At 32.7% G+C, this 13,194-nt stretch overlaps 2 protein-coding genes across 2 annotated transcripts; both read right to left on the reverse strand.

Moving 5' to 3' along the window:
• Positions 1 to 2,932: 2,932 nt before the first annotated feature.
• On the reverse strand, positions 2,933 to 4,367 carry LOC107621060 (putative F-box/LRR-repeat protein 9). Its single transcript, XM_016323103.3, has 2 exons — positions 3,909 to 4,367; positions 2,933 to 3,765 (listed from the first exon to the last, which is right to left on the reverse strand). The coding sequence occupies exons 1-2, from the start codon at positions 4,244 to 4,246 to the stop codon at positions 2,985 to 2,987; spliced, it is 1,119 nt and encodes a 372-aa protein (XP_016178589.1). The 5' UTR covers positions 4,247 to 4,367; the 3' UTR covers positions 2,933 to 2,984.
• A 2,245-nt stretch (positions 4,368 to 6,612) lies between these two features.
• Positions 6,613 to 9,685, reverse strand: LOC107622968 (gamma-glutamylcyclotransferase 2-1). The gene is made up of 9 exons (XM_016325052.3): positions 9,401 to 9,685; positions 8,719 to 8,838; positions 8,554 to 8,630; positions 8,367 to 8,423; positions 7,956 to 8,012; positions 7,807 to 7,847; positions 7,603 to 7,674; positions 7,259 to 7,338; positions 6,613 to 7,172 (listed from the first exon to the last, which is right to left on the reverse strand). Exons 2-9 carry the CDS (start codon positions 8,825 to 8,827, stop codon positions 6,988 to 6,990), a joined length of 678 nt encoding a protein of 225 aa, XP_016180538.1. The 5' UTR covers positions 8,828 to 8,838; positions 9,401 to 9,685; the 3' UTR covers positions 6,613 to 6,987.
• Positions 9,686 to 13,194: the final 3,509 nt, after the last annotated feature.

Genomic DNA, 13,194 nt, shown 5'->3' on the forward strand with positions numbered 1-13,194 from the left:
TAATGGAGGCATTGAAGGCATTGAAAATTTAATTTACACGGATAATGCTATGCCTTCATATCCTAAAGGTGATTGAAATAGCAAAACCTCTTTCATTTACTAAAGATATATGTCGTAAAGTTATAACTTTAATTTTTTTTTTTGGTTTTTTATTTTATTTATTAGATGGAGGAGATGTGGAAGTTGATGTGGATTTGCTTGATGTCGCTGATTATTTAAATACAGCTTCTTTTGGTGATATTTTTGAAGATGGTGGCTTTGGATTATCTATTTATGATAGAGATATTGGAACACTTAATGATGATTATGATTTGTGATGAGTTGCACTTTTGATTAGTTGAAAACTTGCTAGAATTGTTTCTTTTGAACGTAGAACATTATGTGTTTGTCATTATGTGCGTTTTTTTTAGTTATAAACTTTGATGTTTGAAGTTGTTTGTGAACCTCTAATATTAAGTTATAGATAATTTATAGTTATGGATAATTTATTATGTGAAATTTTAAATTTTATTAAGTTAGAAATTATTGAATTTATATATTTAAGATTATTTTTAGATTTTTTAATAATTTTATTTAATATTTGATTAAACCGGTTGAATTCCAATCAAACCAATAAACCATTAAATCAGTGACCTTACTAGTTTATTGACCGATCATGTTCTCGCAATCTTGCTTTTGACACGTTTTAAAAGTGTGGCCAAAAGATTCCAAAAAATCTTTTGTCCCAAACAGTTTTGAAACTCTTCCAATTCACATGAAACCTTTCTCGCGGTTCCGTAAACACTAAATACTAGCAAATAATCCTAAACACGTATTGACGGCGAAGAACCCCACCACTCCCTCTTCCAGCACTCCCTCTTCCATCGCTGCTGCTATCCAAGATGAAGAGCCCTAATTTTCCCCTAACCATCTTCTCAGCGGTGACTCCCTCTAGTGGTGACTCTGACTGTCACTCGAAAGCCCTTTGTGGATGCTCTGCTGCCGCCATTCTCTTCCGTCGCTCTAATCCCGTAACTCCTTCCACCGCCGCTCCCTTCCGTCGGTCGAAGGAAACTCTTCTGCCACCACTAATTTTCTTTTACTTCGTCAGGTGCCTGATTTTTTTCATATTTGTTTTGTGAGTTGTATTTTCAGGGATTAGACTCCATTAATAACACACCTTCTAAGTATAATTTTTTTGAGGAGTGCTACACATATAAGTCATTTGGTTTACAAGTCATCATACAAGTTGGGATAAACTTAACAAAAAACACGCTGACCCATATACGATTTCCATGGCGTGCTCCTCCTTCTCCTATCCTCTTCCTTCTTCTTCTCCTTCTTCTTCTCCTCCTCTTCCTTCTTCTTCTCCTACTCTTCTTCTTCTTCTTCTTCCATGAAAACAAATTTCTTGTCAAATTTGATCTCCTTTGTGCGTTCTCTCTTTGTCTTTTCATTCGTTGTTTTATCTGTGTTTATCACTGGTATTCTTGCTTCATTTTTTTTCGATTTTCATGGTTTCTGAAATCAAGCTTTGAAATCGTTTTGAAGATAATGGAACTTCAGAAATACACCCAAACGATTATAGAAATACACCCGAACAATTACATAAATACACCCAAAGAATTACAGAAATACACCCAAAGGATTACGAAAATACACCCAAAGGATTTAAGAAATACACCCAAAATTTGTTGAAGTACACCTTATGCAGAACTCTTTCTCTTTCTCCTCCTCATCTTCTGTTCTGCTGCTTCTTTTTCTTCAAAAACGATTTCAGAGTTTGATGTTAAAAAATAATGGAAATCGAGAATAACGAAAAAAGAAAACAGAGAAAAAAGCACGTAAATGAAGAAGGAGAAAGAGAATGTAAGAAGAAGAAGAAGAAGAAGAAGAAGAAGAAGAAGAAGAAGAAGAAGAAGAAGAACAACGTGCAGAAACGAAGAAGAAGAAGAGGCACGGAAAAAGAAGAAGGAGAAAAAAAAGAGGAGGCATGGAGAAAGAAAAAGAAGAAGAAATAAATGACTTGTATGACTTGTATGTGAAAAGACTTGTATGTGGAAAATTTCTCAATTTTTTTTCTTTTTACATTTAATTCTAGATCTTTACTTTTTTTTATTATTTGTCATCAATTATGAGCTTCATGTTAATTATAGAGATTTTTTTTTTCTTTATTTTGTTCACAATTATGATAGGATATTCTTTAAGATTTATGTATAATTGCAATAAGAATATCATACCTTGGTAAAATTACGAATATGGTTTAAAAGCTTCTCAAAAATTGAAAATGATGCAACTTTATTTTTGGACATGTCCTTATGTAATTTAATTTAAAAAAAAAACTTCTTTTTCTATTCAAATAAAACGAAAATTACTTTTAATATTTAAAATTTCTTCTTAAAAAACCTATACAAATATACTATACATATTTTTATTAAAAAATATATTAAATTTTTTTTTTCAATCAAAATTTTTTTAAACTTTATTTATTTAATTTTTAAACTTTTCTATTATAATATCTAAATATTTAGTTTTTATCAAACAAAATCATGATAAATCTAAATTTTTTTATAAATGTGTAGCATAACTAATAAGTGATAATAGTAACCACATGGTAAAAACAACAATTTTAACTCTATCTTTCTTCTTCATCACCACATTAAATCAGTATCAAGTTCTTCCATCCATCACCACTATTCACTAAAGCAAAAGATCATAACCCAATTAATTCCTTTTCTTTACAGAAACGAAACACAAATCAAAAGAAAAATCAATTTATTTATCTTTGTTTTCCAAATAAAAGAAACATAGAAAGAAAGCGAGATTCAGAAACCGGATCCAAAAAGAAAGTGAGATTGGAAAAGGGAGAAAAACAGAGATCAAGAGGACTAGGTGATGGAGACCTAAATCTGTGTTCCTTTAATTTGATATTCAGATTTCAGTAATTGGAAGAACAAGGAAGGTGGTGACCAGATTAAAGATTAAAAAAAAATGCATTCCTTAGACTAAAGATATAGACTTTTATAGTTAATCTTCCAAGCCCTTCTTCCATGTTTCTTGCCATTGGATGATTTCGTGTTCTTGGTTTCTTGACAGTATCTTCTAAACTCCTTGAAACTAGTAACATTCCTTGACCTATGCCATCTTTGAAGTATTGCAATTTCACATATGCCATCTACTTCCTCTTTCCATTCTAATTTTAATTCATCTTCAGATACAAGTGTTAAATCATGAATGAAGCCAATAAAATTCCCTCTTTCATCAAAAGGTTCACCAAATTGCAAATCGTAATAATAGTCCATTAGCAAAGCACTAGGTCGACCTCTATCATACATTTTCCCGTAGTCCTCCATGGATGCATGCAAATATCTTAAATCCACAATTTTGTCAGCATATTCTAGCGCCAACCAGCTCCCTTCCAAATCAACATTGGAACACCATCCTAAATCTATATATTCAAGATTAGGACAACCACTAAAAATTGCACTCAAGCCATTATTATCCAAATTGTTCATGCATAGTTGTAGATACCTTAAGTTCGGCATATTTTTTGCAATAGCATATGCTTCTTGGTTACCTTCAGAACAACCCATGTTAAGTTTCAATGATTTTAGACGACGACAACGTTGACCTATGACTTCTAAAGTAACACTTGCTTCATACATATCGCACAGATTTATATCAAGTTCTTCTAACAAAGGAAATCCTTTAGCCATCTCAATCAATATTTCTGTATTATCGCACTTGACAAGTTGTAGCCGTCGTAGTTGTTGCAGACTACATCCCCTGCAACGACGAATCAAGAAAATTTAGGGCGACAACAGATAAAATTCATAGATACCCATAAGAAAAATGTTGGAGGAACAGATAAAATTCAAAAAGAAGAAAGGAAATTAAATTTTCAGCTTAGGAAGCAGAAATGTACGTACGTATCAACAAAGAAAATATATTGGAGGCTTAAATCGACCACCTGGCCGCAGCTGCGGCGAATTGCACGGTGAAAACTGTCGTCGAATTTGCGCATGATAATCCATTTCCGTTTGAAGGGGCCGCGGAGCCCTAAGTAGTAGCCGATATGTATAGTCCGCCACGTGTACGGATCGTTGCAAACCCTACGCCAAAGAGTGCACACTTCTTCGACTCCATTGGCGAAGATGTCAAACGCACCTACCTTCGACATGATTTCCGCTGTCAATTCGTAGGGAAGATCCAACCAATTTCTCGCTGGTTTGGGAAACCGGTATATTGGATTTGTAGCGCAACGCATTCTTAGAGAGAGAGAGAGAGAGAGAGAGAGAGATCTCAAAGAATTGATGAAGTGAAAATTGGGATCAGGGTTTACTTTCCGTGAAAATGAGGAAGGAGAATGGCACTGTATATAGATACTGACTGCAGCAACTGCTTGCTCCTCAAGCAAGATCTTATATAACATACATCACAATAAATATATGGTGAGTTTTGTGGTGGCATTGTCTTAGGTGGTTAAGAATATCATGTATTTCACTGACAAATAATCTTATAACAAGTGACACGTATGATCATTAATGTATTGTTAATGTTTGTTGATTGAAAAGTATATATTAATAGTGTGGTAAATGACAAACTTTAAATGTAATGGCAAATATAGAAATTTGCTTTCAAGAAAAAAATTATTGTATCATAAGTCATTGGAGTGAATTGTTTTTTGGTGACAAATCATTGGAGTGAATTGAAAAAAACGTGATACTATCGTAAAATTTTATAATTGTCTTCGTATAAAAATGTTTTTTTTTTATTCTTTTTTGATGGATTATATGGTTAGATTTTTTAATATTATAAAAATATTATTTTTATTTAAAATATGGCTAAGTAAATAAGTCAAATTTTTAAACAAAACTTTATGAAAAGATATTTTTGTATCTTTATTTTAGTAGTTGCTTTGAAAAAAATATGTCTCGAATAAAAAATGATGGGATGGCTAATTAGAATAAAAAATGGGCAAATGGTCAAATTAGTCTTTGAAAAATCACTCGTTCTTCAAATTGGTTCTTGAAAAATTTTTTCAATCAAATTCGTTTTTTAAAAATTTTAAATTAATCATGTTAGTCTTTCGATCACTTTTTTTTGTTGATGGTGTCAAAATTTACTAATGTAATATGTTAAGTGCACACCAACACACATTTAAGAGTCTTAATTGATTATTAACATAATAATAAGTTTATGAAATTAAATCAAATCAAAACCTAATTAAAGAAAAAATTTGAGACATTGGAATCTCTCAATTTGGAATTGATTTGATCTTATTTTATAAACTAATCATATCAATAGTCAATTAAGACTTTTAGGTGTGTGTTGGGTGCTGCTACTAATATTGGCATATAATTAGAATGATAGTTGGATCACGGATTTTTCATACCAATATCAATTGCAGCACCTATTTTTTTTTATAGTAGTGCTAGAGGCTAGTACATTTGGTAATTTGTAACCATTAATTAATTATCATTAATATTTTTAATAGTGTGAGATCATATCTAATGTTATGGGATTACACACTTTTTTTCTTGTTAGTTAACTATTGACTAGATTTTAATAAAAATGTTGGCCCTCAAACATTTTTTTTTTTCATATATTTTAGCTAAACTTTCCTGTGCTATTTATTATCTGTCTACTACATTAACCATGAATTTTATACAAAATTATTGTTATTATCCCACTCAACCTTTTTCTATTTTCTTCTCTCCTTTCCACCAAAATAGGAATAGATATATCTTATGGAGGATACAAAAGAATATACATATGCAGAGGAAGTAAATAAGGAATTATGATCGAATAACTAGAAAGTGTCCGAACTTGCAATGTGATCTATGAATGCAAATGAAGAAATAGCAGAGGTGGAAAGAGACGAAGAGAACATAGTGATTGAACCAAGGGAAAGGTGCTGATAAGGAAGAAAAGCATAGCTGAAACTAAGTCTAATTTTTATCTGTTTTGTTCTTATTTTAGTGACAGTTTGCACTGCATGCTTCAGATTTTACTAAGCTCTTGGTTGGTTCGATCACCTCCACTCAGTGCTAACACAGGATCGGTTGGATAAAGACTCTGTTTCATTTTGTAAATATTAGGTTAATGTACTAGACTAAAAATAAACATATATAATTAGGACTAAAACGTGAAGAATAAATACCATTAGTTTATGGTTGTCAGATCTCCAATGTTATGATCTAACAATTATTCTGATGGTGCACCAATATTAGTTCAAAACAATGAAATATCAGTGAATGTTTCACCCTTTTTATGATGGATTTTGTTTTTCTTATTTATGTAACGAACTCTTGAACGTGGATGTATTTGTGAGTATAATGAGCTGACTTATGTGGAGTGGACGATGGACTCGATCACTTGGGCTTCAAGTCTTATATGATCATTATTTGTTGAATCAAAACTTATTTGCAATCTTCACTTTGTCGTTTAACCGAAAGTTAATCAGTGGAAAATGACAAATTCTTTAGAGAATAATATTAGAGCTTGCAATGGCACTTCCAATCAACCGATAACAAACTACGAACTCAATTGCAAACTCCATCAATAAGAAAATAATCCACTCTCAAGTTACAACCCGAAACAATAAGATAAAATACGCAGTACATCCAAGTAGACAAGACAAAGAAAAGTCAAGTTAATTGAACAAAAGCTCAAGTAGTCAAGTATACATTACTAACTCAAGTATTACATGCCTCGGAACATTTTCAATAATCGCACTGCAGGTGTAAAGTATCCTCAAATTCCTTCTAATTCAAAACATGGTCTTATTTTGTCTCACCAAACCTGAGAAGTACCTCCGTAGAAGGGCTTAAAAGAGTGCCTCTAAAACTAGTCAAAACAGGTAGAACAGTTATATATTTCTTATGCTTTTCTTTTGAGAAATAAAGGGTACTAGAAGAATTTGAATGGGGTTAGCATTTAGCAGGATCCAGGGTGAATTAGTTTAGTCCATAATTCAGCATCATCTTTCAGTAACCTCTGGTCATATCAGCTATCCAAAGCAATGGGTTCTGGAAGAGGATGAAGCTGAAGGGTTGGAATAGGTACATGAGGAGGGTGTTGAAGTTGTGATGTTGCTCCAACCAACTTTTTGTCCTTTGGTAGTGCCTTCCCCATTCCAAGTACTTTCCTTACTTCATTAGCTAGCTCTATTACATAGTCATCTTCGTGGGCTGCAAAATCAAACATCGCAACTCATTAACATGCTTTATGGTTTCATGTGTAGAAATGATAAAGGTGGATGCTCTAGATGACTTACCAATATCGTACATGGCCTTCTCCAAAAGGAAAAGATAATCCCTGTTGTTTCCGCAAGGACCATAGGCAGTTGCTATTTGCCTGAAATAAATAAGCAGATCTTGGTAAGCCCAGAGATAGAACATGGCTTCCACATTAAAAAATGGATTTACTTTCTATGAACTGATAATATAAAGTAAATTTATTCAACTAACAATAAAAATTCAAGTGTCAAATCATATTTAATAACTTCCCACCATAACTTCTATATTCCTTAATATGTGTAATGGCAGACAGCATTAGATTGTGAATGCATAGAAATGATTGTGTTAAAAAATAGAAGGAAAATCTACAAAGAAGATTTACCTAGCCATGTCTTCAAGAGGGGCAGGTCCCAGGTAGTATTTGTTGTTAATTTTATCCGGCGTAGATGTAAATCTGAACAAATTGATGAAAGTTCCATTAGCATAGTTGAGAAATAAAACCTAAATTACATAAACAAGTAATTGCATTGCTTGATCAATCAGCTAAAGAAAATTACAAAGTGGAAAACAATATCTGACAACTCACACTATCACTCCCGTTAAAGCAGGTTGAAGTGTCTCTCCTTCCTAAAGAATCAGAAAGACAACAAATTAGAAATAATAATAAGAACAATTAACAGTTAAATAAATAGAAAGCAATTACAAAAAACTCCTTAAAATTTGCAGGTAACTCACCTTGTAGAAGTTTACGAGAGTCTTTTGATCATATTCACATTCTCGCCTTTCCAAATACTACAAGACCCAAAAATTAGAAGAAAGTATTACCAAAACAAATAAGAGTGAAAATGTGAAGCTAATACCTAAATGGGGATGCAAGGATTGCTAGTACAAACATCCATTAGTTCTAAAAAAGTGTTCAGTTCTTAAGCAGTGCCTGGCATTTTAGTATAACACAAATGGCAAAAGAATCCTTAAATAATTACATACCAAAAAAAACCCTTAAATGCATGGAAGATACCATCATTATAAATTGACACTAAATTAATATAAAGGAAACAGTTTCAAGATTCAAAATCATTACTATATAATTAAGCATTGCTGAATACAGTTAAATATGGAAATAGTTTCAGGTTATGGAAAATTCACCTGCATAGCAAGTTTTTCCTTCTCAGCGCCACCTTTGACACAATAAGCAGCACCCCACTGAAACAAAATTGGAAAGAAGTAAATACATATAAGAAAAAACCAACATAATCATCCACTGCTTAAGGCAATAGACTACTGAAGCAAACCTATAGCTACAACATTCAATAGGAAAAAAATGTGCCCTTACGCAAATTGCTCCTTCTTTCTCCTCTAACGTGCAAGTTCTTGCAGGGCTTTCAGGTGTACCCCGGTGATCAATGCATGCTGCCAAATATGAAATGCCAGTTTATGCAACTGGGAAAGATATGCAGAAATATAAATACCAATGTATGAGGAAGAATGTTTATGTTACCTAAATCAAATACACGTCTGTAATCCTTAATGTAGCCGATAATTTTCTCATCGAATTCGAATCCTGGGTTCCACACAAGTGAACCGTAGCCAAAAACCCAGAAAACCATGGCTGAATTTTCTGGGAAAAAGAAAAGCGAAAAACAAACTTAATATGGGTGAATGGTTTTCACCAAATAGAAACAGCAACAAATAGTTCCACATAACTACTTGTAAAAAAATAAATAAATAAATAAATCTTTACTTTTAAAACAGAGACTACACTACACGAAGTCCAGAAATAAAATAACTAACAAAAAAGCCAAACACTACTAACCAAAAAAAAAAAAAAAAATCAAACGTAGCAGTAGCAGCACTTGAATACAGCTAGAAGCGCCACAAAACCATAAGAAACCCAAAACATTTGTTAAGATTCAATACACTGATAAGATTATCATCACAAAATGGAAAGAATGTCTCAACAATTAAGCTTTGAAAATCCAAATTAAGAAAGTCGACGGTGTCCCGAAATGAAATCCATAATCACGGATTAGCTAAGTCTTTCAAGTATAAACCCCTTTGCGATCTACCAATACGAAAATTTAAGATTCAAATTTGTAGCTCAAACAACAACAATCACCAGCATTGAGTAAAATTAACCAACAATATAATAATAGGGAGAAGAAATGGTTACGAATTCATACAATTGAGATGAAGATGAGTGAGAAAGAATGGATTAAGCGGTGGCGATTGGATGAAGAGAAACGACGAGAGGAATGAGAGAAACGATTAGGGCTTAGCTTTGGGAATTAGGGTTTTCGAAAATTTCCTGTGTTTTCTCTCTCTAAATCCCTTCTTTCTCTCTCCCCCTCTCTTCTCTTCGCTTCTCCTCTTCTTGCAGCTGAGGTGGTCAAATCTCCTAATGCTTCGTATTTATGCTGAGGGAAGCACGCTTGTCACGTGACCCACGTGCATATGAATGTGCCCAAGCTGGGAACGCACCATTATTATATTATTATTGTCATATTGTAAACCGATTTAAAAAAGGAAAAACAAAGTGTCATTTTTCCTTATTACCAAAAAAACTGTCTCTTTCTGCATATAAATTATCAGTATTTTAAATTCGAAAATATATTAAAATGAGAAATACTTCTTTGAGTATATTGTTTTTATTGGAATCCCAGTTAACTAGATAGGAAATTATGCATGTATATTAATTTATTAGTTACATATTAAGAAATAATAAAAGCATTTGATGTTATTATCTACTCCTAATTAGTACTATCAGTATTTAATTATTGATTATAGAGAATTTTCTTAAGAATTTTGTATTGGATAAATTAATTTATGATAAAGTGAAAGAATAATTAGAAAAAAAACTAATTATTAAAAAACTAATTATCAATTTATCTAGTTTTGTTAAACATTATTGTTTTGACAACAAATTATTAAAAATAATTATAAATATCGCTCTTAATTGTTAGTTATATTGATGGATTTTTTTTTTCTTTTTTCGGACAGTCAAAAGTCAAAACTGAATGGCATAGGTGGTGAAATAAGAAAGTGTGGAAAGTGTGTTGAAGAGAGGTAGGTTCATCGAACCTGGACAAGATTGGCATTTATTTGCGTGCAACTGCATTCTAAATCAAGTTGCTTGATGCGTGGATATTGATTTGAATAAAGTCTGAGTCAGTGTGTAAAAAAATGAAAGGAAGAGGGCGAGGGAGTGAGATAGGTTCATTGAACCTGGACATGTTATCATATGAACACGCAAATATATATGGTTGGCAGGTAAAGAGGTTAGGTTCCATAGAATTAATAGGGTTCCAGCTAGCCGTGTCCACAACGTTGGAAACTTTTTCCGCGTAGAAAATTCATGGTTTCAACTGGGTCTAAAAGTGAGTCGAACTGAGCTTCTGTGGCTCGATTTACGACTCAATTCATAGTTAACAATTTAGTCTATTTTTTAAGTTTAAATTTAGTTCACTAAAAATTTACAAGTTGATTTAAATAATAAAAGCATAATTTATAATTTTATATCAACAAATTATAATTTTATATATTTTAAAAAATATTAAAAAATTAATTTTATATATTATCTATCTATCAATTATAATTTTTTTATTTATGTTTTACACTAAAATCATATAAAAATAAATATAAAATTTTAAATAATTAAAAATATTAATATATGTGTACTAATAATTTAATATATATGTCAACGAAGTATAGCTCAAATGACATAGTCTCTCTATTCCCATCTAGAAGTCTTGAGTTTGAGTCTCACTCTTAACTTTAGGGAAAAAAAAAATATATAATCGATTCAGCTCACGAGCTAATGAGTTGAGTTTATCTAAGTTCAAGCTCGATTCATTTAATTTATGAGCTCAATTTCAAGTTCAAGTTCGGCCCACGCCAGCTCACGAGTTCAGCTTATTGAGCTATTAATAAATCGAGTTTAAATTGGCTCATGAGCTGGCTTGATTCACTTTCAACCCTAGTTTCAATTAGACAATGAATACGTAATTAAATTTGTACTTTTGTTATTAATTGATTATTAATTAAAAATATTAGCTCCCAAATTTTTCCTTTAATTTTGTGTTTAAAATTTAGAATGCTAATATGAAAATTTAATAACGTTCGTAAATAAAATATACATCTAGCATATGTTTTAGCATTGGATTAAGTAATTTGGTAAGTATGAATATAAACACATGGTATTAATTAAGAAATAAGAAATGTCAAATGTGTGAGTGTGTTGTTTATTTTTTATTTTTTCTAATTTGTGGGTAGATGTGTGGTAAACTAACATACGTTTCGTCATGTTTAAATTATGTGAGTTATTCACGCATAGGAATTAGGAAGCAACGGGAAAGAAAGATTGTAGGTAAGAAAGACAAATGCGATCATAAAAAACATCATGATATATTAGTAACATCCAGTTGGTTTAGTAAGTATAACGTCTCCCTGAATCTTGTCTTTGTCTGTCCTCTCAATCAGGTTTAAGTTTTAGAGTAGTAGTAGTAGTAAGATTTTGCTAACATACGTCTTAAGAAAATATATATAATAAGATTATTATTAAGAAAAAAATTTTAATATTTTTTTAATAAGTGTAAAATAAATATTTTAAAATTTAAGTTTTTATATTTTTAATAATAATTTTTTATTTATAACTTTAATATATGTCTATATTTGTTGAAGGTGCGGAAGGGGAGTGTGAGAATAGAGCAAACTTAGAAACAGGGAGAAGAAAATGAGAGTACTTGTTCTCTCAGTGTACTCAATGATGAATCACACGTTTTCACTGTTACAACAATTAGATATATATATTGGTCATCTAACCAACTGAGTTAGAATAATTAGGGGCTAACTATAATTTCTAAACTAATTTGTTGTTTCTATTATAGGCTACTTGTCTAACTAATTTGTTGTTACAACTAGTAAATCAATTAACTACTAATTGCTAAGCTAGTATATCAAGTAACACCCTCCCTCAAGTTAGGAGTGTGTAAGTTGACCAGTCCTAACTTGCCAAAGAGTGTAGAGAACATGGACGGAGGTAGTGGTTTAGTCAGGATGTCCGCAACCTGTTCAGTGGTGGAGATGGGAAGAAGATGAATAAGACCTTCTTGGAACTTGTCGCGTACAATGTGGCAATCGGCCTCTATGTGCTTCGTGCGCTCATGGAACACCGGGTTAGAGGCGATGTGAATTGCAGATTGGCTATCGCAGTAGGTGCTGATGGGCTTGGTGAGAGGCATTCCCAAGTCCTTCAAAATGAAACTGAGCCAAATAGCCTCCTTAGTAGCAGCGGCGAGCGCTCGATATTCAGCTTCGGCTGAACTGCAAGCAACTGTCACTTGCTTTTTGCTCTTCCATGAAACTAGGGCAGTGCCGATATAGAAGCAGTAGGCTGTCACAGATCTTCTTGAATCAGGACATGCCGCCCAGTCGGAATCAGCAAATCCAGTGGCACACAGATCAGAGGTGGCCGAGAACATTATGCCAGTGGCAGGGGAAGCTTTGATGTATCTGAGAATTCGATGGACAGCACTGAGGTGAGAAGTAGTGGGGTGGTCAAGGTATTGACTCAACTTTCCAATGGCAAAGCTAATGTCAGGTCGGGTGTTGGTCAAATAAAGCAATTTGCCAACTAACTTTCGATATTCTGTAGAATCTGAGAGGGGAACGCCTTCAGTTTTGCTGAGTTTGGTACTGTAGTCCATAGGGGTAGAAGCAGGTTTGCAGTTCTCAAAGCCAGCATCCTTCAAGATGTCCATAGCATACTTTCTTTGATTAAGAAGAATGCCCTCTTTCGATCGCGCAACCTCCATCCCAATAAAGAATTTCAAATCTCCAATGTCTTTGATTTTGAACCTATCATCCAAGACTGTTTTGACAGCATTAATTTCTCCCAAATTATTTCCAGCCAATATCAAATCGTCAACGTACACCAACAATGCGGTGAATCCAGATTCAGTTTGCTTAGTAAACAAAC

This window comes from Arachis ipaensis, chromosome B10 (genome assembly GCF_059453495.1).
Source record: "Arachis ipaensis isolate K30076 ecotype BB chromosome B10, ASM5945349v1, whole genome shotgun sequence".
In the NCBI taxonomy this organism is placed as follows: Eukaryota; Viridiplantae; Streptophyta; class Magnoliopsida; order Fabales; family Fabaceae; genus Arachis; species Arachis ipaensis.